The 27,963-nt window shown below is 40.4% G+C and overlaps 3 protein-coding genes across 6 annotated transcripts in view; 1 reads left to right on the forward strand and 2 right to left on the reverse strand.

Annotated features, from left to right (window-relative positions):
• Positions 1–27,963, reverse strand: part of PPP1R8 (protein phosphatase 1 regulatory subunit 8) — a 373,418-nt gene that overhangs the window by 61,663 nt on the left and 283,792 nt on the right. The window lies entirely within an intron of this gene.
• Positions 1–27,963, forward strand: part of WASF2 (WASP family member 2) — a 343,739-nt gene that overhangs the window by 47,424 nt on the left and 268,352 nt on the right. The window lies entirely within an intron of this gene.
• FAM76A (family with sequence similarity 76 member A) lies at positions 5,232–27,950 on the reverse strand. 4 transcript variants are annotated; one of them, XM_069079146.1, is made up of 10 exons: positions 27,746–27,950; positions 25,084–25,148; positions 23,106–23,160; positions 21,806–21,958; positions 16,895–17,052; positions 14,728–14,814; positions 14,010–14,141; positions 9,858–9,993; positions 8,166–8,267; positions 5,232–7,654 (listed from the first exon to the last, which is right to left on the reverse strand). In XM_069079146.1, the coding sequence occupies exons 1-10, from the start codon at positions 27,824–27,826 to the stop codon at positions 7,568–7,570; spliced, it is 1,056 nt and encodes a 351-aa protein (XP_068935247.1). In that variant the 5' UTR covers positions 27,827–27,950; the 3' UTR covers positions 5,232–7,567. The 4 variants fall into 4 exon arrangements, with proteins under 4 accessions (XP_068935247.1, XP_068935246.1, XP_068935249.1 ...); XM_069079145.1 differs by having other exon boundaries at positions 9,858–9,996; XM_069079148.1 differs by lacking the exon at positions 14,010–14,141.

The following is a 27,963-nucleotide window of genomic DNA, read 5'->3' on the forward strand; positions in this document are numbered from 1 at the left end:
CAGACCACAAAGGTCACATTTCCCTCATTACTGCCCCTTGTTTTGACCCTGGCAGCACTCCTTTCTATTCTCCTGCTCCCCCAGCCTCCTTTTCAGGTAACCTCCTGTGTTTAATGTAGTCCTACAAAAGCAGCATTCTCCTATTGTCAGCGACAATACCTTCCATGATGTCCCTGTCTGCCTCTTCACTGTTACCACTACCAGATTTTTACCTGTCTCCATGTAGAAAGAGGTCACATTGATTTTTCTGCTCTGTTGCTGTTACTATCTGCATCTATTAACTCCTTCTGAATTCTGTTGTTGAAGTGTTCAAGAAGCAAATAATCTTTTCAGTTCTGGTTTTCTTTCTAAAAAATGTTTCAAAATCTTCTTTATTATTGAATGCCCATATTTTGTCCTGTACGGATAAGCTCAGATATTGAGGATAGGTCACCCTGGGCTGCATCCTGAGCTCCAATGCTCTTCAGAATACATTATTCCATTGCCTTCTCTTTTTCCTAGTGGATGAGGAATAGCCTTGCATTCTTCAAATATCCTTTACATTATATTTGAAGATCTGACTCCTAATGGCTTGCAGAACTTCTTTTTCAATTGAATTGTTAAATTTAACCACTATGTGTCTTGGGTTTGCTGCCTTGGGGTTGTTTCTTGTTTGTTTTTAGGTTTTTTTTCTTGTAAATAGTATTTTATTTTTTCCAATTACATGTAAAGATAGTTATAAACATTAATTTTTTATAAGTTTTGAGTTCCAAATTTTTCTCCCTCCTGGCCTTCTTTGCTTCCCAAGACAGCAAGCACTCTGATATAGGGTATACATATGCAGTCATGTTAAACATATTTCCACAATAGTGATGTTGTGAAAGAAGAATCAGAACAAAAGGGGAAAACCACAAGAAAGAAAAACAAAAAAAAGTGAAAATACTATGCTGCAATCTGCATTCAGCCTAGTTTTCTCTGGATGTGGATGGAATTTTCCATCATGAGTCTTTTAGATTATCTTGGTGACACTGTATTGCTGAGAAGAGTTAAAATCCATCATAGTTGATCGATCACACAGTGTTGTTATTGTGTACATTCTTCTCCTGGTTCTGTTCATTTTTCTCAGCATCAGTTCATGTAAGTCTTTCCAGGCTTTTCTGAAATCCACCTGCTCATCATTTCTTACAGCACAGTAGTATTCCATTATATTCATATACCACAACTTGTTCAGTCATTCCCCAATCATCAGAGGCATTTCCTCTATTTCCAATTCCAGGGGTGGGGAACCTGCAGCCTTGAAGCCACATGTGGCCTTCTCGGTCTTTGGGCACAACCTTTTGACTGAATCCCAGTTTTACAGAACAAATCCTGTTATTAAGAAGTGGCGGCTAGGTGGCGGAGTAAGTAGAGCACCGGCCCTAGAGTCAGGAGGACCTGAGTTCAAATCCGACCTCAGACACAACACAAAAAAACTAGCTGTGTGACCTTGGGCAAGTCACTTAACACCAATTGCCTTGCCTTCCCCCCTCAAAAAAAAAAAAAGGTTTGTTCTTTGAAGTTGGATTCAGTCAAAGGGATGCACTTGAAGACCTCGAAGCCATAATTTCCCATCCCTGTCCAATTCTTTGTCACCACAAAAAAAGCTTCTATAAATAAACAAGTGGGTCCTTTTCTCTTTCTTAGGATCTCTTTGGAATACAGACCTAGTAGTGGTATTGCTGGATCAAAGGGTATGCAGAGTTTTATAGCCCTTTGGGCACAGTTTGGGGGGGGGATTTGGAGACAATCTGTCAATTTTTTCAATTAGAATTCCATTTTCTATGTTCAGAAATTCTTTTTTTTTTTTTAAAGCAATTGGGGTTAAGTAACTTGCTCAAGGTTACATGGCCAGTTATTATTTCTGGGTGTGGTGCTGAGTATCTGAGCCCGGATTTGATCCGGGTCATCCCAACACTGGAGCCAGTGCTCTTACTCGCTGAGCCACCTGGCCGCCCCTAAGCAATTGGGGTTAAGTAACTTGCTCAAGGTTACACGGCCAGGTGTTTCTGGGTGGGTGCTAAGTGTCTGAGCCCAGGATTCGATCTCCAGGTCTTCTCAACACTGGAGCCGGTGCTCTTACTCGCTGTGCTACCTGGCCGCCCCTATGTTCAGAAATTCTTGACAATTCTCTCCTATTATTTTCTTCATTATGGTGTTAAGGTTTTTTGTCCTATTGTATCCTGTTTTCAAGATCAGTGTTTTGCTTTAGTGAGCATTTTTTTTTTTTTTGCTTTTTTTAGAGGGTAGAAGGCAGGGCAGTTGGGGTTGTGACTTGCCCAAGTCATATGGCTAGTTTTGTGTTAAGTGTCTGAGGCCGGATCTGAACTGAGGTCTTCCTGACTCCAAGGCTGGTGCTCTGTCCACTGCAGCACCTAGCCACCCCAAGCATATTTTCTTTTAATGTTATTTTTTTGCCTCTCTTTTTCTGGGTTGTCCATTACTTCTGTGTATTTGCACCCAACCTATTATTATCTTTTGTTTCTCTGGTGAGGCTTGCCATTTTTGGTTCAAGTTTTTCTATTCTGTTCATTATTTTTGTTGAGCAGGACAAGAAATGCTGTTCTCAATGTTCTCATTTCTCTTTTAAACCACTTCGGAAGTATCTTGTGGTTCCATGTTCTCCTTAGACTCCACAAGATCTTCTGTCTCGTCAAGTACTGGATCATTTTATTTCATTTTTCAGTATTTATTCATAATTGCCTGAACTCTACTAGATCTGGAGGTCATATTTCCTTCCGTCATTCATTTTTCCTATTGATTCATCTGTTCACATTCACTGGTACTTTCAGTCTCTCCCCACCCCTTTTTTTTCCTTATTGCTCACTTCCTGAGTCCATCCTCTCTGATGGCGATTTCCTTGGGGGCTGAATCAAAGTGTCTCTGCCTCTTCCCACACTAGACAATTCATGGTTCTCTAGCCTCTGCCCCAACTGACTTTTGCATGGTCAGAACAGGCCCCAATTGGATGCTGTGCTATTTCCTTCAGGCTTCATGGAGTGGAGACGGAGGGTGCATGAGTGGGTTTTCATATAAGCCTGCACCATGTCCTTGGGTCTGCTACTTCAGCCTCATTGCTGGTAGCACAGGAGGTGGGAGAGGGTGCTGAGTGAGCTCAGGGTCAGTGAGCCTTAGTTCCTGGGTTTCAGGTTTTTTCTATTTTTTGCCTTCTTTGGGAATGGGTATCCTAGACTGCTGAATTTGATTTATCTGAGTTACATAATTTCTGTTTTGGAGACATTTAAGAGATATTGGGGATCAGAGAAGATATCTAGCCTGCCATTTTATTGTTCACATGACTCAGAAGTCACCTGGCTTCCTTTAAGTCCCAGCTAAAATCCCATCTTCTACAGGAAGCCTTTCCCATCTCCTCTAAGATCTAAATGATTGCAGATGGGTGACCTCCCTCTTTTAATTATTCCCAATTAATACTGGATATAACTTCTACATATTTGTGTAGTTGTTTTATCCCCCACTAGACTGAGCTCTAGTTGAGGGCAGGGGCTGTTTTATGCCTCTCTGAATCCCCAGTGTTTAACACAAAGTACCTGGTACCCAGTAGATACTTAATAAATGCCTGACTGCTAATTTCAATGAACTTTTCTCAGTTCTCACCCTAATCACTCTGCAGCCAAGTCTCCCATCCCCTTCTTCCTGAATACTCTCTCCTCTCTCGGGCTCCATGGCACTACTCTTTCCTAGTTCTCTCTCTGACTAGTTCCTTTTGTCTTCCCAGCTAGAATGCAGACTCCTTGAGAACAGGGACTGTTTTGTTTTATTGTCTCTAGTATACCTTCATTAGTTCACTGCCCTCCTCCCTGCCCTGAGGTGTGAGTATCCCCAAGGCTCAGTCCCATTCCGCTTTTCTTCTCTTTTTATAATCTCCTTTATGATTTCATCTATTCCAGTAGGATGAATTATCACCTCTATGCAGATGACTCCCAAAGCTAAAGATTGTTATCAAGGATAAAACCTACATCTCCAATTATCTGCTGGATATCCAGTCTGTAACTCAATTCCATTTGAAAAAACTGAATTCCATTACCTCCCCTCCTAAACCTGCTTCTCCTCCCACACTTCTTATTTCTCATGGTTATGGTGTTCCCAGTCACCCAGGCTCAAAAACTAAGTGTTTTTTACCTATTCCTTCTCCCTCACCCCTCTCCCCACTTCTGCATTATGAGATGGGCCTGGAGACGACGCTCTGATAACCTTTCCAACTCAGATTCCGTGAAGTCCTATTGATTCTGACTCCACATTTCTTCAGTCTTCCCCCTCATGCTACCACTACCTTTGTTCTCCCTACCTCTGACCTTTCCCTCCCAGTCTATCCTTCACAGACTTGCCCTAAACCCTCTTCTTAAGGTCTAGGTCTGACCATGTGTTTCTATCTTGCTGAAAAACCTTTGGTAGTTTCCTATTAAAATAAAATGCTAAATTCTTCAATATAGTATCACAGATTTATAACTAGATCACTAATTCCAGCCTCCTCATATACAAGGTCACACATAATATAGATCCAAAACTTAAGCTTCTACTCATTCAATATTATTACCTCCACTTCATACTATTTTCCAGCCAAACTGGCCTACCCACTCTTATTCAGACCTGAGCTGCTACCTCCCTTGGGGGCACAGTGGATAGAGTACTAGATTTAGAATCAGGAAGATGAGTTCAAATTCAGCCTCAGATGCTGACTAGCTCTGTGACCCTGGGCAAGTCACTTAATTTTGCAGGTGAGGATCTTCCAAGGCTGTTGTACAAACCTTAAAGCAATATATACATGCTAGTTTCCAGCTACTATTACTAGGACTGTTTCCCCATGCCCACTACTCACTCCCTTCATCTTCATTTATCAATACCTTCCCTTCCAGGCTCAGCTCCGGGGCCACCACCTCTATGAAGCCTTTCCTTATCCCTCATCTGAATATTATCACTCCACCCTTACCACATTCTACTTCACCTTGTACTTATTAGTGTTTTAGTCCTTCCAGTAGACTATAGGATGGACACTGTCATTTTTCATCCATTTATCCCCAGCACAGAGCTTTGTATACACGGTAGGTATTTTACAAAACATCTGTTTAAAAAACTCGTTCTCTGAGATGGTTGCAGACAGTCTTGCATGAATGCAGGGGAGGAATAAACTAAATAACCATTTAAGGAAAGTCCCTTTTTCTTGGGACTATACATTCATATAATGACCAAACAAGAAATGAATAGAAAAAAACTGTATTTCAGTCAATATGAATTTTTACACTCTTATATCTGTCAAAGTCTGTACAAACCAAAGCATTCCTGCATTTTAAAATTTCCATTATTACAAACATACAAAGAAACAATGGTGTTACTAAAAGTCACCTATTCAATTTCATGATAAAACAGCATCATGATTTTAAAAACCAAAATTTCAAATCCAGGGGCCCCCTCCCTCCCTTTTGAAATCTAAGGAAAGTTAGAAAATGTGTGAATTTGCTTCATATTAAATGTCAAGACTTTTAAAAAAGATTTAGTACAAAACTAAGCTTGTAATTTTATGGTATCACACTTGATGTAACAATTTCTCAATTTCTAAGGTTTAAAAAACAGTATCTATCACATTTTTTCAACCTTTTCTTTAAAGTCTGAGCAAATATACCTGAAAAGTATTGTCTGACCTTCTTTATTTAAAGGTTCTAATTCAAAAATATACAAGACTAACTGGTACTGCTGGTCCACCCTTGTTTGAAAGGAAACCTGGCATTTCAAATGACAGCAATGCATGGACAATACAAATAGTTTATTTATACTCCTTCTACATAAGGCAAAGAGATCCACCTCCAGATGTTTTTTTTCCAATTCTGTTAATCAATCTGTGAGATTTCTGAGATGTCAACAGACCTGGAAACAGCTATAATATTAAGCCACCAGTGTACTGTATTCTTAACTGTAATACTCTGTTTCTAAGAAATGCAGGAAGGCTCAATTCATATCTATAATCATGGTAGCTTAGACTCATTCATCTCTTCTGACCACACACACAGAGACACACACAGACACAGACACATGCAGACATGCATGCGCGCACACATACACACAAACCCCTCCACTGTTCTTACTTCAGATTCTGACCTGGTATCTGATTAGTTCTGTTGGTTATACCCTGATGGATTAAGGAGGCCAAGGTAATGGGTAACCTATAGAGATTGCATACCATGTTTCATGGCCCAGACTGCAAACCCTAATCCCAGGCAGCTTTCTTTTAAATGTATGATGGGGTAACAAAGGTGGGGCCTATTAAGAGCATGCAAATGGATCAGCAAATCCGTCCCCACGATGGAACAAATAACCCAAAGTGCATTACAAGTCAATGAGTCTTCTTGGACAACACTGAGGATGGACTATATCTAAGAAACACACCTTTCCATTTAATTTTATTTCCATGAAAACTTGAGGATGGTGTTACACACACACACACACACACACACACACACACACACACACACACACAGCAATACTACTTTCAATGCTTCCTTCTGACTCAAACGGCCCATCCTGAGATGCTCGTCTCATTTGAAGACATGCACTTTTTTTAGCTTTTCCAATATGTTCCTTGGCAATGACTTGATCTGACAATTGGTGTTGGGAAGGAAAGGGATTTAAAAAGCAAATAAATGGCAGCGTGAAAAAAAATTCAAAATTAATTACATAAAATGATTAGGAAAGTAAGGATGTCCAGTACAACCTGGACAGAACTTTCTGCCATCATCTCAAGAGACAGACTTCTGAAACCCCTGTTCCCTCCTAAAATGCCTCCTCAGATGCCCTTTCCTCATGGGGTCCTTAAAAAAAAAAAAGCACCTAATGTCACACTTCTAATCTGACTGTTTCATTCACCTTAACCATCAACATTATGAAACAACTAGGCTTTACACCAGATGACATCGACATCCTTTTATGTAGCCTGAATGGAGATTGGGGTGGTTTTTCCAATAGTTATCACAGCTTTGTCACAAAGAGAACTAGCTGGTCTGAGTACTTCCCTTTCTCAAGAAAAAGGGGTTTTGTTTTTTGTTTTTTTAAATAAATAAACCTCTGTCTATACATAGTACAAAGTTCATAGAATACCTGGGAAAAAAAGTATCCCCTGAAGCAGCAATTGTAATGGAGAGTGGAAACCTCCATTGTGTTAAGTCCTGTTAGGGTGGCAGCTTCTGAGTTCGAAAGGTGGCAGTGATAATATCTACCCAATGCCAAACTATTTGCTTATGGGAATTGCAGGATGCAGGGGTGGGGAAAATAATTCCTTCTGCACAAAACACCAAGCAGTTACCACTATAAAAAACAAAAAGCAGTACAAAAAATAGATACCCTTGAACTCTGACACCCTCTAGCATGCGATCCTAATGCAACACCCCAGGTGATCCCACCCTGCCCACAGCCAGAGTAAAAGAGGGATGACTGTCACAAAAAGGAGATTCTCAGGGAAGCTGGCAGCTCCCTGCACAGCCATGCCTCCAGGCCAGCCCAAGACTCCATGTTGCTGCCGCTCAAGATGTCCCCAGGCCATTTTTCACGGAGAAGTCATTGCTCCCGACTTCTCAGACTTTTTGCCCTTTGACAAAGCTGCTGCTTGCTTCAGAAGCTCTCGGTTTTTGGCCTAGAAATACAGTGCAAGGAAGAGCTTTTAACAGGTGGAAAAAGGTAACCTACAGAGGACAGGAAGAGCTGCAAAGGCAGAGACACATGTAGGAAGAGTAAGAAGCAGGGGGGGAAGGACAGAGGAAGCAAAGGAGGCATAAAGCCACCAATGAGCATGTGTGGCCCCTGAAGGGAATGGAAGCACCCTTAAACAAGCCTCACATAAGGAAGACCATCACACTGCTCACAAGGGACTATACATCCACAAACCACAGAGATTCTTCTGTGGTGAATACTTTACAATTCTGATTATCTAAAACTATTCAGTTTATATGTGGTCAAAGAAAGTGCAAATTTATGAATATCATATTTTTGAATGAATTAAATCTGAAAACGTCTAAGGGTAAAAGAGTAAGAGACACTTATAGATTATTTGCCAAGACCATAAGGACAGTCTTCTAAGCACTGATCGTGTAAAACAGAGTCAGCTCTACAGACATACTTCACCACATTAAAAGCAACTGCCTCACCTGTAGCTGTTCAGTTACTTCTTTGTGGGTCTTCTCCATCTGGTTCATCTTGGCTCTCATCTGAGACTCCTGGTACTGCAGATCAGCTTTCAGTTCTGTGATCTGAAGGGAGACAGCAATCAGAAGGGAATTCCTGTGAACCAAGGACCTGGAGGACCTCTCAGAACAATCAGCTTTAAATCCAGGGATTCGCTCCACCTCAAGGGCCACACCTAAATCATCTAAAAACCAATGAACTGATTCAAGATCTCTAGGAGATTACATTAGCTCCGTAAGTAATATGTTACTAACATATAACCATCAGAAAATTTTCTGTTCCATATAGCTAGTATACAAAATCCAATTCATTCTTTAGTTTTCTTTAGACCAAATAATTTCAACTTCAAGCTTTCCTCATAGAAGTAATTTTCCTACCCTACATTTCACAACTGTTCTATAGAACCTTCTCAGTTGCTCCAAAACCCTTCCCAATGAGTGGTACTGAAACAAGATGAAGGACATAATTCCCATAATTACTGGAAGAATACTTTGCTATTACTTGTATTTAAAAACCCTCCTTCTTAGAATAAAATCTTCCATCACCCTTTAGCTCTTAAATCTTTGATCCTAAGACTCCTACATCTTTTTCTTCTGGGCTCAGACATTTCTTATCTTCTATTTAAATAGTATTCTTCTGCTATTTTAAATACATTAACTTATGCTTGTTTCTACTGATTTTCAACTTTTTGCCTGTTTCACTGATTTATGAGTCATTTTAAATTTTATTCCCAGTTTCTATTCTAAACGAGATGTGAGAAGCAGTGTTAGGCCTATGAAAGGCTGATGTTATTGACAACAACCCCAGCAAGTTGAATTTCTAGCTAATAAAGACAACACAGCTAAACCACCTACTTTCTATTCATAAAAAAATATATATACTTTGGTTTAAAACAGTAGTGAATACATAGGCATAAAGAATTTTATGAAGTGAGGACCACTCTCTACTATAACCTTCCAAATTAAGAAGCTGATTCTAAGACTTTTATGAAATGATAGAAAATGAAATGACCATAACCAGAAGAACACTGTACACAGTAACAGCAACACTGTGTGATCATCTACTATGAATAACTTTGCTCTTCTCAGCAGTACAATGATCCAAGACAATTACAAAGGACTCATGATGGAAAATGCTGTCCACATCCAGAGAAAGAATTGCGAGTCTCTGAATGCAGACAGAAGCACACTATTTTCACTTTCATTTTTTTTTTGTTTTTTTCTTTTGTTCTGTTTCTTCTTTCACAACTATGACTAATATGGAAATGTTTTACACGATTACACATATATAATCTATATAAAATTGCTTACTGTTTTAGGAAGAGGGGAGGGGAGGGAGAAAAGGAGAAAAATTTGGAACTCAACATTTTGTAAAAATGAATGCTAAAAATAATCTATGCACATAATTGGAAAAAATACTACTAAAAAAAGAAGCTGACTCCAAATATCAACACAAGAGTGAACTATCAGAGAAACGATAGTGCAAAAGAGATAGCGCAGAATCCTGCAAGGCTAATAGAAAAAAAATTGGACACCTTTCACACAATACCAATCTAAAAAGCAACTTTCCTATCCTCAAAGGTGTACTATATAATATATACATATTATATATACACACAGGCATACAGAGAGAGATGTCTGAACCAAAAATTATACCTTCTTCTCTTTTTCTAAGATCATCTGATCCTTCTGATGAAGCATCTTCTTAAGTGTGGCCACTTCTTCCTTTAGTTGGGCAATGATGACAAAGTGATCAGTGCCTGGAGAGTCCAGAGCTAAGTCAGGTGAAAAGCTGCTTTTAAAAAAGAGGGAGAGCAATAGATTAGATGAATTTCCTGACTCCTCTGTTTGTGGTCCCTGAGGCAGGCTCTGGTTCAGGTCACTGACCTACATCCGAACCATCCCAATAACGTACCTGCAATACTGCAGTCTTTTCATTCACATTTAGTATTCACATAATGCCTCAGTAGCACTAAAGAGATTTTGTGTCTGAGCTACTTTAAAGATCTTGTTGACTTAACATATTAAAATGTTATTGTTTTGTTCTGAATGGAGTATATCAGACTAGTTTCCTGAACAAATTACAAAGTGGAGGACTTTACATTAACCTCTCAGAGTTCCCCTTCAAATGTAATCTCTCTGCCCTTAAGAACAGAAAGAGCTATAATTTGGTAGTACTGTTGAACAGCTGCATTCCAACCCAGAGGCAATCCCATCTTAAAGCAATAAATGAAGGAAGACTTGATTAGGAGAGAAGCTAGGCTTCCCCAAATAGTTAAGTAATTTAGCATAAAAGAGCTTTAACCATCTGGCTACTGTTTTATTCTCTCAGTAAAGCAACTTCCATGATTGTCAGATACAAGGGAAAAAGAACGGAGCAGCAATAAAACCTTAGGACCACATGCTTGTGTTTCCTCCAGGATTCCAGAGTAGGAAAAGAGTCTAGAGAATTTGATTTTGCCATAATGGTAGTGAACTAACTGTGTTTGAATTCTATCCTTGCCACTTAATGACCTGTGTGCACTGAACCTCTCTGGGCCTTAGTATAAGACAAAGGGGGTTAGACTAAATGACCCTAATATCCTTTTCAGTTCTATAGCTATGAATCTAGGATTCTATCTCCCTACTTCTTCCCATCTATTCAATTCCCAAATAAAACTCTAATTTCACTTAATTAGCCTCAAACTGGGATTAGTGAATTTAGTGAAATAAACTTGGTGACAGAAAAGCACATGCTCAAAAGCAGGTGGTTTCTACCCATGCAAAAAAAAAGAAACCAAACCGGAGACAGAGGTAGTTAAGATGCAGGAAGGGGTGAGCAGAAGCAGAACGCTACTCCTTGTTACAAACACATGGTGAGGCAAAGAGAAAAGATCAATGGGGCCTGAGAGTGGCTCCCGATGCTTGTGGGGAAGTAGTGGCTGGCAGACAGTGGATAACTTGCAATGCCTCCTCCTGATGACCCACAGCTAAGAGTGTGGTGCAACGTGGACGGATACTGGCCCAGCCTATGGGCCTTGTACCCTTTCTTTTTAGGGGAGAAGTCTTTCCCCTCTTAGGAGACTTACAAAAAGAATCTACAACTGAAGAGGGTAAAACAAGTAAAAGCAATGAAATAGTTCAAAATTATGTTGGTGATCTGGGTTAGGGGAACTGTGAGACCCAGGGGCTGTCCCAGACATTGAGCAGGAGGACACTGTTTCTGCAGAGAATATCTTCAGGTTAGAGTATTTCTCTCCTTTGCTGCTAGCAGGACATGCCTGCCAGCCCTTCAAGCCAGTCTGATCTTATCATGGCTCAATCAATGGCAATTCTGGCAGCGTTAAACCCCAACCATCCTCCCGAATGATCACAGGTAGACTCAGAACAGCTTTTCAGGAAGGGCCCAAAATATCAGAATGTACATATGTGGCACACAGAGAGGAGAATTAAGGGAAGCCTCTTACTATGGTTTAGTCAAGCTCCATAATCCCATAGAAAGGCTGAGGATCAGGGATCTGAAGGTCAGTCCTGATTCCAAAACTGACTATTTAACCCTAAATAAGAAACTCAAAATCTTTACAATGATGGTAACAGCTAACATTTGTAAGAGCACTTTTAAGGTTTTGCAAAGTATGTTACACATATTTAATCCATAAAGCTGCTAGTTCTCTGTATAAAGAAATCATGAGCCCTCCATAGCTTTTCATCCTATTCAAGTATTAACAGCTTCATTTTAAGTGAGGAAATAAGGCACCAAAAAGTGGTCCAATGACTTGCCCTCAACTGCTAACCAATCAACAAGCACTTATTATGTACCTAGTCTATGCCAAACACTGTGCCAGGCATTTGAACCAAATCCAGGTTTTCTGGTTCCACTAACCCAGATGAATGGAGAGACAGAAGGAGGAAAGGAGAAGACTCAAATGAAAACAAAGCTGAACCTCGAGCCATGTGTTAGAGGAAAGATTGAAAAAGAGACTAGAGGAGGGTGAGGAGAAGAAATAATGGGGACAAGTGTTCTCTTGAAAGAGTCAGCCTCAAGGCTGGCTACCAAAGACTGACAGAATGTTACCTGTTGAGACCGTTGTGACTTAAAAGAGAGTTAGACAAATGGGATTAAAAGCAACTGCTGTATTTGCTTCCTAGAGAAAAGAGCAGGAGGAAACATGAGAGCTTTTTCCCCTCCAAATACCATATTTTTGGATATAATTTCAAAAAGGCAAATCTGCAAAGAGGAATGAAAGGAGACAGTAAAGGAGGAAATTTTACAGGAAGTTAAAAGAAATGAAAGACTAAGAAATCCTAAGAATGTGAAATTTCCTTAATTTAATTAAGGAAATAATGTGGTTTATACAAGGTCAAGATAAAGGAAATGTAAAGTTTTGGGAGATTCATGAAAAGGAAGGGACAAGAAACAGAGAATGGAAAGTTTCAGAAACTTGCAGAAGACAAATGAATACCAAAAATCAAAGGGATGAAACATAAGGAAAGGGTGGGTGAATTTTTTAAAAGCCAGAACAGCAGAGGAGGGAATGTGTTATCAATACACTGATAGTTGTAATAGTTGATTGTTTAGAAATGACAGGGACTAGAATGGTTAGTCATGTACAGCAGAAAAGCTCGATAAATGCACTGATTTGACTGTTACTATTAAAGAACAGTCAGAGACTATATTTTTCAAAAAGAAAATGGAAATCAGAAAGAAGTAGTCCAAGGGGACTGAAGAGGATTGGATAAGGAAAACTTATTTTCACTGATATTTAAGCTTTAAAAATTTTCTGCTAAAAAGAAAAATTATAGTTAACTGGAAAAGAAATGCATAAAGATTTATAATACAGAAATCTTAGAATAGAATTCGTGTATTTTTAAAAACAAGGTACATTTATATGCATTTCCAAAATCTATTTTTAATAAAAACTATGAGAAGGAAACATAAATAGTGCTTCAGAAGAATGCGTCTTTGTAAAATCTCGAAAAATTGCTACTGATTCCTTAGTTCAGAGCATATCTATTGTGATGCAGGACATTCTGAAATTTAACATTTCTAGGATTAAGTCTTACTGTTCACTAGGCAGGACAGTGTCCCACTAGAGAAAAGTAGACACCCTAGGTAACTGGTTTATAACTTGAACAGCAGTCAAAATGGAAAGGTATTATTAGTTTAGCTCTAGCTGTGGGGCAGACTTTAAAGTAAGGCCAAAATAAAGTAATTCAAGAAACCCAAATAACAGAGAATTAATCACTAGACAGTAAACTTTACAGTACATTGGACTTTTTTTTCAGGTAGTTTAACCTTATCCCAGGGTCAGTAATGATTTAACTTAAGTGGCAGATGAGGTTTTCAGAAGGCCCTGGCCTTGGCCTCAATGCCTGCCTTCAAATGTTTCCTTGCAGGCCTGACCAGGCAAGCTGGAGGTGATGGGGAAATAACCTGCATTAGTAAAGGGGTCTTTGGGACTTCTTCAGAACACTGAATCTGACTAGAAAGAAGAAATTCCTTACAGCTTATTCCCCCACTCAATTTGCACATTTAAATTAGGCTTTTTTAACAAGTAGATTCAAGAAGTCCAGAATCAATAGGACCGGCTATCAGAAGAGCAGCTGTGAGGGATTTGAAATAAGTTGAAATGATGGCTATAATGAGTGATAAGTGAATTTAAGAGACCTTCTATCCCACTAAAATCAATAAAAGCCAGCCCTGGAGAGACTGTACGATGATCTGCTCCCGATTTCAGTCTACTTTGGAGGGAGATCCTTCAGGGGGACACTTTCCAGAACGGAGATAATTCCAAGGATTTAGGGGAAGAGCATGTCAGGTGATCTCACTTCAGGATGCCAGTGCCTGGAGGAACAGGATAATGGTTGGCACCAAGACTCTGTTGGGAAGCAGCCCACTGCACCAACACGGACGGGGCACTCTGGATATTAGGACAAAGCAGCTCGTAAGAGGAAGGAACGCTGAGAAGGAGAGAGGAAAGCGAGGAATAAAAATATGCATTTATACAAGTTTAAAATTAAATATATAGCTATATATCTCTATCTCTCTCATGCTTTCCTTATACAGCTTCTGAACGGGTCACAGAAAGGTCTCACCTTTTCTTTCTGAACAGAAGGAACGTGGCATGGACTGAAGCAGCCTTCATCTTTACCATCTGTTTTCACGCTAACATGCCTGCTCTGCCTTTCAGCCTAACAAGAATAATATACTCGGGGTGCTCCCTGCATAGTCCACAACGACAAAGTGGCCCACAGCTGTTCTCAGCCTAGAACTGTTATTAGTACTGTGAAAGGTTATGACTGTTGGACTACAGGATTTAAGGGCTAGAGGATCATTAACATTTCTAGAAATTCATTGAGGAGAACAGAACATAGATAAATATCAATAAACGTAGGAAGTAACACAAGCACTTGTGTCTAGCAGCCAAACATTTTGAACCATGCCCCTCTTACAGAAACTGTATGTGCATCTCATAAAACACACATCCACAGACACACCCACCCACACACACATCCACATCCACATCCACATACCCAGCTAGCTCACCTGTCTCCATTAGCTGTGATAGCATCAAACTTAGGTTTCTTCTTTGGAATTTCATTCTGAATTGAAGATGTGGACAGTGTTTTTTGGCTTTTAAACAACAAAAAGGGGAATACATTAGAAACAGATAAACAAAATGACGAAGTTTTATTTCCAAATGTGACTACCACAAAAGGCCCAGGTTATAGCTATGTAACATGCTAACCTGTTTTCATATTACTTAATGGTTCTTTGCAGTTTAAAATAACAATAACCCACTTTTCTACTTTGGTTCTAACAAAAGCACCTTCCCCCAAATGACTTGGGAAGTAGCTAGTGCAGGCATTGTTATCCCCATTTGCTGATGAGGACAAAGGACTGAGAAGGGTGAAGTAACTGGGCTAGTCATCCTGACCAGCCAAAAGCAGAGCCAGAACCTGTCCCTGGTTCTTCAGTCCCCAAGGTCAGGACTTTCTATGCCACATCATGCTGCCCCTCAAAACAACCTCAACATTAAGTTTCTGGGGGAAACCCAGATCAATATTAAGACTTGAGTCTTACTTAATCTGCTAGGCCCAGAGGCCCATCACCGTGTTAAAAACGGCTGCTCTAGAGAGCTGTGGGGGTCACCCTTATTCTGTTTCTGAAATCATCAAAAGCTCAAATACAGCTCAAACCTATCTCTGGCCTCTACTTAGCTACATCATATACATATATTAAGACAACCAAAGGTGCCATAGTCTAAAGAAGCCAGATTCGAACCAACTCTAGACAAGAAGTGAAGCCCAATCCTATTTCTAGCTCTACATTTTATCCCTGAGAATTAAAAACTAGCTAGAAGAGAGTCTAACCTAACACTAAAGCAGCATAAATACGTTAAATAGCCCCCAACTTCAACTGTTGCTCTGATGTGCTCCATGCCCTCAATGTGCCACATGCACTTACTACAGCTAATTTCTTTTTTTTTTAATTTATTTGTTTACTTTTAGTTTACAACATTCAGTTCCACAATCCCTTGAGTTTCAAATTTTCTCCCCCTCCCTCTCCTACTCCCTCCCTCCTGGCAGCATGCAATCAAATACCTTCACATTAAACATTAGTCAGGTGGTAAAGAAGGATTGTAACCAATGGAGTGAAAAATGAGAAAGAGAAAACAAAACCAAAAAAAAGAAAGCAAGTAGTTTGCTTCAGTCTGCATTCAGCCTCTGTAGTGCTTTCTCTGGATGTGGACATCCCTTTCCATCATATGTCTTTTGGAGTTGTTTTATAACCCTGCATTGCTGAGAGGAGCCCAGTCTGTCAAAGTTAGTCATCACATATATGTTGTGTCTGTGACTATGTACAGATTTTTCCTGGTTCTGCTCTGATCACTCAACTTCAGTTTATATAAGTCTCTCCAGGTTATTATGAAGTCTGTCTGCTCCTCTTTTTTTAGAGCACAATAGTATTCCATTACATTCATATACCACAACTTGTTCAGCCATTCCCCAATTGATGGGCATCCCCCTGATTTCCAATTCTTTGCCACCACAAAAAGAACTACAGCTAATTTCGACAAGTTTTAACTTCACTTTATTAGACTACTTTAGATGCCACAAAATGATATGGAATAGTGGAAAGAATACTGGAGATGGCATAAAAGGTGAGTTCCAATTCCAGCTTTGCCACTGCCTGTAGTGTGACCCTGGCTAAGCCATCATATACTTCCCTCAGTCTCTTTCCTCATTAATGAAATGCTCTTATTTATTATCTGAGGACCTGGCCTAATGGAACTCCTTAACTAGCACTTTCCATAATGTGCTGTATATTCTAAAAAGGAGTCTGTGATCATAGTCACAACAGGATCTCTTTCTGATTGGTCCTCCAAGTGAAAGGGTCTGGAATGTGATTCAGACATTTGCCTAAATGAAGAGTAAAACAAAGCTCTCTTGCCTCAAAAGACAAAATAAAAATAACAAAGCTTCCTCCAAAAAGAGTGGTTAACTTTGGCTGCAACCTGGAGATAACTATTCATGCCGGGGTCTTAAAAATATTACATGTGATGGTCATGTAAACTTCATGAACATTTCCTTAAAAGAGCATACAAAGTGTGCCACTAGACCTGACATCCTGAGAAATCCTGTGGAAATGCATGCTCGCTCCTCTGAAGGGAATCTTATAAATGAGCTTTTTCTATGGGCCTCGGTCTGACCTGTTGAGATGGCTCCCGGCACTCAGCCGGCTGTACTGTTCCTTCTCTCGGTGGCCTGCTCGGGATGAGCTGCTCAGGTGCTTCCGCTGTTCTCTGGTTTTCTGTAGGACTCGCTTGTATGACAGTGTGCACAGCCAACACAGCAACTTCCCATCCACCTGAAAGACCACAACAAGTTAAAATGGAGATGCTGATGCCTCTCTTTCTCCCCAACTCAGAAAACACAGACTGGTGTGGAAATTTTCCAAAAGAGAAAACCCTGGGTATGGGGGCTGGGGAATGGAGAAGAGTGTGACTGCAGTAACCACTGCCTTCCTGTCAGAGGGGTCATCATGGAGAAACAGCCTAGCCCCATAAGGCAAACAGAATAAGGAGCAATGGGTCTAAGTCGTGAAGAGGCAACTCCTCTTGATTTAAGGAAAAGCTTCTTAACATTCTAAGCTATCCAAATATGAGATGGGTGGCCTTCATAGGGAATGAATTCCCTACCCTGGGTCTTCCAGCCAAGGTTCACAATCAATTGTTAAACATGATGTAGAGGTGTTTGTTTTTGTTTTGTTTTTTTGCTTTTTGGAGGGCAACTGGGGTTAAGTGACTTGCCCAAGGTCACACAGCTAGTAAGTGTTACGTGTCCAAGGCTGAATTTGAACTCAGGTCCTCCTAACTCCAGGGCTGGTGCTCTATTCACTGTGCCACTTAGAAATGCCCAAGCATTTCTTTTTCAACTACAGCTTAAGACTAGATCAGGAGGTCCATGGATAGAGTTCAAGGAGGATCAATAAACTTGGAAGGAAAACAAAAATCTTTATTTTCACTAATCTTTAGTTTCCTTCACAATCATACATTTTTTATCTCACTCATTGAAAAATATTATTCTGGGGGCGGCTAGGTGGTGCAGTGAGTAAAGCGCTGGCCCCAGAGTCGGGAGGACTAGAGTTCAGTTTCAGCCTCAGACACTTAACACCCACACAAAAAAAAAACTAGCCGTGTAACCTTGGGCAAGTTACTTAACCCCAATTGCCCTCCAAAAGGCAAAAAAAAAAAATTATTCTGGCCTAGCCATACCAGATTTTAATCTGTATTATAAAGCAGCAGTCATCAAAACTACTTGGTACTAGATGAGGAAGAGAGCAGTGGATCAGTGGAACAGATTAGGTACATGAGACAGCAGTCAATGACTACAGTGATCTACTGTTTGATAAACCCAAAGACCCCAGTTTTGGGGATAAGAACTCACTATTTGACAAAAACTGCTGGGAAAACTGGAATATAGTATAGCAGAAACTGGGCATAGACCAATATCTTACACTGCATACCACAATCAAGTAGAAATGGGTGCATGATCTAGGTATAAAGGCTGATACTGTAAGCAATCTGAGAAAGCAAGGAATAGTTTGCCTGTCAAATTTATGGAGAAGGGAAGATTTTATGACATCAAGAGTTAGAGAATACTATGAAATGCAAAAAGGATAATTTTGATTGCATTAAATTGAAAAGTTTCTATACAAATAAAGCCAATGAAATCAAGATTAAGAGGGAAGTGGAAAATTGGGAAAGAATTTTTACAACCAGTGTCTCTGATAAAGGCCTCATTTCTAAACTACACAAAGAATTGAGTCAAATCTGTAAGAATACAAGTCATTCCCCAATTGATAAATGGTCAAAGGATATGAACAGGCAGTTTTCAGAGGAAGAAATTAAAGAGATCTATAAGCATGTGACAAAATGCTCGAAATCCCTACTGGTTAGAGAAACGCAAATCAAAACAACTCTGAGGCACCACACCTCACCGGCCAGACTGGCGAAGATGACAAATGCTGGAGAGGATGTGGACAAATTGAAACAACAATGCACTGCTGATGGAGCTGTGAACTGATCCAGCCATTCTGCAGAGCAATCTGGAACTATGCCCAAAGGGCTATAAATAAGTGCATAGTCTTTGCCCCAGCGATACCACTTCTAGGGCTGTATCCCAAAGAGATCACAGAAGTGGGAAAAGGACCTGGATGCACAAAAATATTTATGGCAGCTCTTTTTGTGGTGGCAAAGGACTAGAAATCAAGGGGATGCCCATCCATTGGGGAATGGCTGAACAAGTTGTGGTATATGAATCTAATGGAATACTATTGTGCTATGAGAAATGAGGAGCGGACGGACTTCATAATAACCTGGAGAGACTTATATAAACTGATGCTGAGTGAGGAGAGCAGAACCAGGAGAACTTTGTATGCAATTACAGACACAATGTATGTGTGATGACTAGCTCTGACAGACTGGGCTCCTCTCAGCAATGCAAGGTTATAAGACAACTCCAAAAGACTCATGATGGAAAGAGATGTCCACATCCAGAGAAAGCACTACAGAGTCTGAATGCAGACTGAAACAAACTACTTGCTCTCTTTTTTTTTGGTTTTGTTTTCTCTTTCTCATTTTTCATTCCATTGGTTATAATCCTTCTTTACAACCTGACTAATGTTAATGTAAAGGTATTTGTAGATCCTATATTTGACTGTATGCTGCGGGGGGGGGAGGGGAGAAAATATGAAACTCAAGGGATTGTGGAACTGAATGTTGTAAATTAAAAGTAAATAAATTAATTAAAAATAAATAAAAATAAAAAACATTCTTCTGAGAACAGGTCTACAGGTTTCATCAGACTGTCAAAGAGGATCAGCAACAGAAAACAGGGTAAGAACCCTGGACTGGATGGTTCCTGGGGTCCCTTCAAGATTCTGTGACAAAAATGTCTCTGTGAAGCTAAGAAAGAAGTTAGGAAAGGGAGCAGGAGGGGAAAAGAGGAAGGGGTAAAATACAGTCTATATAGCTCTTTCAATATCTCTGATGTATCACAGTGATAAATTGGGTAAATTTCCAAAATGAAAAATATCCCCTGAGTTAAGTATAACAGAAAGGAATCATCCCATATTAAGATATCGAATGCCTTTTCTCCCTACAGGAGGGGGAAAAGGAGGCATGATCATAAACAATGTTTTACCTTCAGAATATCATCAAATAAATAATGCTCCACAAAGTCTTTTTTTTTTTTTAAGCAATTGGGGTTAAGTAACTTGCTCAAGGTTATATGGCCAGTTATTTTTGTGTGGGTGCCGAGTATCTGAGGCCAGAACCGATCCCAGGTCTCCTGACGCCGGGGCCAACACTCTTACTCACTGCGCCACCTGGACGCCCCTCAACAAAGTCTTAAAAATATGAACCCCCACATGCAGCATAAGTGTCGGAAATACATTCAGTTGTGCCAAAGTGAAAGCCAAGATCAGCTCTGATGGAGCTTTTTATTAAATATCTGGTCTAGATATCATGAAGGACTTTTCTTATGCTTTTTCAAAAAACCTATATGACCAAGTAGAAAGAGCCCAGCCCTGATGTCATGATGCTGGCAGTTCAGTTCTTGAATTCTGCCACTTACTAGCTACATCACTGTAGATGAGTATTCTATCTTTTCTTATCTCAGTATTCCCATCTGTAAAAGAGAAATACCATCTGCCCTATCTCACAGGCTTATGAGAACCAAATGAGATAATGAAGGCTAAAGGGCTTTGCATCCAATAAAATTGTATATAAAAATAATAATAGCTACAATTTAGGTGGCATTTTAAGCTATCACTGGTATTTTCCTGTCAGTTCATTCAATATGCCTATTGTGTTTTTTATTTTTAGCAAAGGGAAAAAGAGTGGATTTCTGAAAATGTAAGCCTAAAGGTATCATTAAAAAAAATAAGGTGTTCTCTGGAAAACAACCTAGTAGCACAATGAAATCAATAAATATATAGTGAACCGATGCAGAGGAAAGCAAGCAGATCCAGGAAAACAATATACACAATAACAATGGAGATGGGAAGAACAAAAAAAAAAAACCGAGCACCATATAATTATAATGACCAAGGTTGGGCATTAGAAAAGCAGAGAATTATGTGCTTCCCTCCATTCTGTGCATAAATGGAGGAATCTGAATGTGGACTATTTCATGACTGGTCAGATATAGCTGATGTGTTCATTGATATTGAACTGCCTTATTCCTCTTTCTAATCTTTGTTACAAGAGACTGACTCTTCTCCAGGTAAAAGAGGGAAAGATATATATTTGGAAATGAAGACGTTAAAAAAAGATGTCAATAAAAAGTAGATGAAAAATACTTTCAATCCAGGGCACTAAGTTAAATACTAGTGGAAGGGTAGAGGAGAGAAATATTCAAGTGCACACTTTAGGGATACATTCTTTCACTGTTGTGGCCACTGCTTCCACTTACACCTTTGTCAGCTGCTGTAATCAAAAATACTCATTGCCTAGTGCCCAATAGTGATGAGTTTCCCCATACTCCATGAAGCTGATCCCTGGGGGACAGACAAAGAGTCCAGCCCTAGCCCCTCACTCTGAGATTTCCCAGCTTAGTAGGCCTTGCCAGAACTTGTACTGATGTACCCTGAAGGAGCTTTCAAGAACTCACATCCATAATCTCATGAGGCAGCAGAGTAGGCTCTACTATGGGATTAGTAAAGAACAAAGAACAAATAAGACATTTAATTCTTTCCTAATGGAAATTTCTGCATTTATGGAATTTATAATCCAAAATTCACTGAAAGAATGAAATGTTAAAAAAAAAAAAGGATCTTCCCTTCCAACTCATTTGAAAAGAGGGCCTACTCTCCTCTGAAGTAATACCTAGTAAATATCCAAGTACCCATCAAAACAAAACTAACTGGGTAGAGGATCTATACATGAATTTGAAAAAACCACAGACTCAAATTTAACTTTTGGTCACAAAAAGTTGTCAAAGATGTTATATAACATACCCTATAAAACTTAATAATTCTGAATAACAATTATTATTTCTGAGTTGTTTTCTTTAACAAAAGCATGCGGGGGGGGGGGGAGGAAGGGGGAAAGACTCACCTTCTTTCTGTCATCTTTCCTGTCAAAGGCACACTGTTGTTTGCACTGTTCACAAGAGTATGGTGGTCCATACTTCTTCTCTGAGTTTGTACAGCGCTGACATTTATTGCCAATAAATGCTGCAATAATGTTGCAATACTGACAAGGCTTGGGCTTAAAGAGAAGAGAGGAGGGTTAGATAAAAGCTTAGTACAACAGCCATGACCATAATAAAAATATGTTGCTTTTTACACAGGAATGGTGGATTTTTTTGTTTGTCCTGCCCTCTCCCACTTCTAGGCCACTGTCTATGCTCCCATCGATGTTGGCCCATTCTCCACCTAAGGTCCTTCTCTTCTTCCAGGGCCCTATTCATTTATCACCTCTTTCATATCCCGATCCTTTATCTATAAGTGATCCCGCAGTTTCTTGAATTTCTTGGGCTATTCTGACCTCTCCTACACATGCAGTCATTTTCTAATGTTTGTCTGACTTACTGTCTCACTTCCCTACTAGATCATAAGTGCCTGGAAAGCATGGACTATAATTTTTCATCTTTATATCACCAACATCAGCATGTAATAAGCACTTTATAAGATATCTGTTTAACTGAAAAAATATGTCTCCTTTTCCGTGCAATGTACTTCAAAGTGCTAAAAAGAAATCAACAGAACCAGTCCTTTATAAAAAGCAACAGATTCTTTCAAATTTCTGAAAAAAAACAAATTTTGCTTTGTGGTGTCCAAAACTTCTGTGTTTTTATTTGAAAACTGAATTGAAATGATCATTCATAAGATTAAATAAGCCTAACTATTTACTATACAAGGCAGTGAATTCACCTGGGTCCTACTCTTCAAAGAGCTGCCCTGGACAGGTTTAAGGCCCGTGTCATGCAAATCTGAGTAGCTCACAGATGAGTAGAGAGAAGCATGTGAAAACTTCCAAGAACTGGGGCAAAATGAGGTCAAGCAAAGTCAGGAAAAACCAATACTGTGCATAATGACTAACACAATATAAATGGAAAGAACAATAGCAACAACAAAACCCATGCAAATGCTATATGATGATAAGAGTACATGTGGCTCTGAAGAAGGGCAGAGGCCACTGGTGTGGGCTGTGGAAAAACTCAGGCCTTGGCCAACTGTGGTGACAGGCTGGCCAGCCTGGCAGAACTGACCTCCTCCCCCCCTTTTTTTCTATTCCTTGTTACAAGCGATAACCCTGTTAGGGGAAGGATCTATTTGGAAATGAAGGTGATGTAAAAACAAAAGTTATCATGAAAGCACATTTTAAAAGTTACTCTGGAGGGAAGTCTACTTACTGTTCCATACAACTTTACATTCTGAGCACATTTCTTGCATATCGTATTGGTCTTACTGTTAAAGAGAAAAAACACATATAAGTTTTCATAAATAAAAATGCTTTTACCTAGAAAAATGATCAATCCCTGAAGACTGGGAAACTGCCTTTCAAAGAACATTTTAGTGTTAATATTCACGTCAACTGAAATATCACTGTCTGGCCAGTAACCCTATTAATACTCTGCTATCTACAGAATACAGGGCTGTGAAAACAAATAATTTAATAAAATTACTTCAGGTAGAGGCTACCCTTTCATTTATGGCAACTAGGGATGATTTTTTTTTTTGTGGGGGAGGAGGATGTCAATCAAGAATTTGGCAGATATGAAGACAAAATTATTTGGTAGTTGCTAGCACTCTCAATACCACCAAACAGTAAAACTGGTAACTTCTTTTATAGACTAGGTCAGCAAAAAAAATATGAAATCAGAACTGGAAGGTCTCAATACAAGTGAATTATTGGTAGGAAAAAATCCTCAATAAACAACAAAGAATTTTGAGGTTTGAAATTAAGATACATTAGGAGAAGTATGTGGGACAGATTTATTCAGTGCTGTTTCATATTTTCCTTCAAAAGCAAAGGCATAAGAGAATCACAAACGTGGAAGAAAATTGTTGAAGCTGTGATTTTAATATTTGTCTACAGCTTGTGCAATAGTTCATTTTCCATAAAATCTAAGCTCATGAAAAAAGTAAGTGTTCCCTCATTCCCTTTTTGAAATTCTAAGGGCCATAATACAAACCAAATGTGCCTATGAGCTAATGACCCAGGTTTGCAAAAATGATCAGATTCCCTCCTAGGTCCACTGACTTCAGGGAAGTTTCTGCCTAATGTCGCATTCAGTTGGAAACAATATTTAGAACAATTCCGTGGCTCTAAGATAATATAAAAATATTAACACCCCAATATATTCTAAAATGTTATGACTGTTTTCCCAGGCTAACTGTAAAAGAGAAACACCACAAAGCTTTAGAGTGATCTCTGAATGAAAAGAAGAAAAGGAAACCTAAACAAGATTGAAAAAATTACTTGTCTAAAATATTTTCCAGAGCAATTATCATTTATTTCTGAAGTATAAGTTAACCTATAACAATTCAAATGAGGGTCTTGCACTGCTATACTGCCAACACCTCCTCACTCGTTCATTGCTTTGAGGTTTATAAGGAGTTTTGCTGACAATATCACGTACAGGTAGGTAGTGGAAACATTTGGTCATCCTTATTTTACAGATAAGGAAACAAGCTCAAAGAGCTAAAGAGACCCAAGGTCACACATTTAGTAAGTGTTGGAGGCTCAACTTGAGGCCTGACTTTTGAGGTACCCCAATATAAAAGATAGCTCTTGCTGGCAGGTATGACTCTGTTCATTCACACAGCTTCTCAATTACACATAAAAGCTATCACCAAAATTCTTTATTCCCATTATACTCAAAATTTTAAGTTTGCACATGTTAACACTCAGAAAACAAGAAAGAAAAAAGGAACCTTTGCTAAGTGTGAAAAGAACCCTGACCCAAAGTCAGAATGCTGAGCTTCTGGGCCTCACTGAGAAGGCCCAGAGGGGTGCTCATACTGACTTTGTTGATTCTAGTCAAATTGTCAGGTAATACTCATTTCTTAACAAGGTAAAAGTGAAGAAGGAATACAAGTTTTACATGTGGTCAGAGATAATAGCTGGTACTTAGAACAAGACTGCCATATCACCCAAAATACCTTAGTTTCCTCTTTGTAATACAGAGATACAGGGAGAAAGAGATCAAGGGAACAGTATTTTTAAAAAGATAAGTTACAATAATGAAATGGCCAGGGACTAAAAAAATAAGCAGCATGAATAAGAATTTAACCTTTTTTTTTTTTAAAAGAGTACAATGGTTTCTTTAGGAGGAAATATGCTTATAAAAAAGACAAGAGAAAAACTGCTATCAATGGAAACTTTACCTTTCCTGCTGGAATTCAGTTCGACAGTAGGTGCATTTAACCATAGGATGAGCAATTCGACACTCCTGTAATGAAATACAATTGTTAAAGTTGGGTGTTAAAAACACTTATAAACAAAAACCACAAATGGAGACCACCCAGCATGCTGGAAAGAACCCTAGAAATTATTTGTGTAACTTTGGCAAGTCATTCACTCTTCACCTCAGTCTAAACACCTGCAAAATGAGAAGGATGACCTCTGAGAGCCCTTTCCACTCCTGAGAGATCATATCGTATAGGGAGGAAAAGCACAGGATTTGGAACCGGGGAACCTTGGTTTAAATGCTGGTTCTAATACCTGCTACACACATATACCTGGGCTAGTTCCTCACCTCTCTGGGCAACAGTTTCTCAGTAAACAAACATTTATTAAGCACCTATTATGTGCCAGGCACTGTGCTAAGCACTGGGGATTCAAGGAAAGGCAAAAACAAGGTTCCTGTTCCCAAGGAGCTCACAGTCTAGAGGGGAGAGAGCATGCAAATAACTATGCACAACATTTATGTGTGTGTGTGTATATATAGAGAGAGAGGTGTATAGATATAGACAGACTGATATTTATATCTACAATCTACAAGGTAAATGGAAAGTGATCTCAGAAGGGGAACCTGGAAAAACATCCTGCAATAATAAGTAGGGTTTCAGTACTCAGCCTTGAAGGGACAGAGAAGGAAAAGGTGAGGGAGAGCATTTCAGGAATGGGGAACATTCCCCAGGGGGCCTGGAATCTGGAGAATTGTGTGATGTGTGTAAGGAACAGCAGGTAAGCCAGTGTAACTGGATGGAAGAGTATGTGGAAGGGAGAAGTGTAAAAAGACTATAAAGGTAGGAAGAAGCCAGGTTATGAAGAGTTTAAAAACCCAGAGGATTTTATAATTGATCCTGGAGGATCCTAGGGTTGTAGGTAACATGGTCAGACCATGAGAAGACTGAACTAGGTAATCTCCAAGGATAACAATCCAAAATGCATACATATAACTTATTTCTTGGAACCAAAACAGATATTATGAGACCATAAAAGACACTCAAGTATCAAAGTTCTCCAGATAGCTAATTAACAGTGGAAGAAGGAAGATGCTCTACCCTCATCAGTAATTTGTAAAAAAAAAACAAAACACTGCCAAAATAGGAAAGATAGATTATTGTTTACCTTGGAATATTGAATGTGTCATGCTCCAGAAATAGTCACTGAGATACCTGCTGGCTAGGTGACTTAATGTGATGTCACTTCTCTATGCTCAATTCACCCAAATGGGGACAATGCTGATGTCCCTGATGGGAAATCAGATATCTTGGTATAAAAGTGTAGCAAGTCTAAAAAATTACCAGCAACTGGTCAAAAACGGAGAATCAGCAAGTCAGAAGGGCAAGGAAATTTAGATAAGCTCTTCTCTGATCTCATTTTAGAGATGTGGAAATTAAGACCCAGAGAGAGGAAGCAACTGACCAAGCACTACAGGATTTAGAGCCAGGAGGGGCTTTATAGATTATTTGGGCCAGGCCAATCCCCTCATTTGACAGTTAAGGAAATCGAGGCCCTAAGGGGTTAATAATTTCCCAAACTCACCAAGGTATTAAGTTGTAAAAGTCAGATTCAAATCTAATTCCTGGACTCCCAAATCCAGTGTTTTCCCTACTACACCACTTATGCCAGAAGGCAGCAGTGAAAGGCGACAGAATGCTCATTTTGAGGCTGAAAATCTTTTTTGACTTCTTCAGCTTGTCTTCCTTTAGGGCCAAAAACCTATTCACTGTTGCCTGGGGGTGAATGGGCTCTGGGAAGAAGGGCAGAGAATTCCTATTAACAAAAGCATCAATAATGATAAAGTACAGGTGTCGGTACAAGTGTTTTCAGGCTTACAAAGCACTTTCTTTATTCACCAGCCGAGGTGAGGCAGGAGCAATTTTTATTCCTGAATTATAAAGAAGAGAGAGCCTCAGGGTCAAGCAGCGTGCAAGGAAGGACCTTCTGAACGACAAGAGCGTCCTGCACAGAGGCTCTCCTTAGGCATCTTCCAGCTTTTCCCAGAAGACCACCAACCCCTTCCCCTTGGAGAAAAGGGCGATTCCCGCCCCTCCCTTAGGAGGCAGCGGGGTGAGAGACAAGCGCGCAGAACTTGCAATCAGGAAGACCCGGGCTCGCATCCTGTCACTTGCTAGCTGGGGAAGCCTCGACCATCTCTGGCCCTCAGTTTCCCCAAGAGTGCAATCTAAGAGTTGACTTCCATCCCTTCCAGCTCTATCCAAGCAGACGATCCCCGGACGCCAGCAGCGGGCCTCCCGCGAAGAGATAGAGGTGGGCAGATGCCCAGTTCCCCAGGCCCGGGCCGTGGAACCAACCCCGGGCCGTTGCTAAGCACCGGAGGAAGCCGCGCGCGGGCGGGCCCTCAGGGGCCTCCAGGCAGCCCTGCGGGGGCGCGGCCCGGCGGAAGCCGAGCCCGGGTGTCCGCACCCTTTGTTTCCGCCCACTCTCCCCGCTCGCCCTGGCGCGGGGAGCGAGCTGGCCAAACCACCGGCCCCCGCCACCACCCCCTGCGCGGGCAGCCAACGGCCCCCGCCCTCTCTTGGCCACTCCGCCCCGCCCTGGCCCAGCCCGGACATTCCGCCTCCCGCCGCCTCTCACCTTGCACAGCTGCTGCCCCTGGGACAGCGCCTCGAAAGGGAAGCGCTGGTGGCATTTGGTGCAGGCGTAGAGCGCCGCCATGTCCCGCTCCGGGCCTCAGTCCCGGGCCGCGCTCCGAGCTCGCCCCGCCTCAGGCTTCGCTTCTCCCCCTGACAGATTCAACCCCAACCTGTAGCCACCGGAGGAGGGGGCAGCGCCAGCGGGGAGGGGCGGGGAGG

This window comes from Petaurus breviceps, unplaced genomic scaffold (assembly GCF_028583685.1).
Source record: "Petaurus breviceps papuanus isolate PSGF00001 unplaced genomic scaffold, PetGlider_PUasm1.0 91041, whole genome shotgun sequence".
NCBI lineage: Eukaryota > Metazoa > Chordata > Mammalia > Diprotodontia > Petauridae > Petaurus > Petaurus breviceps.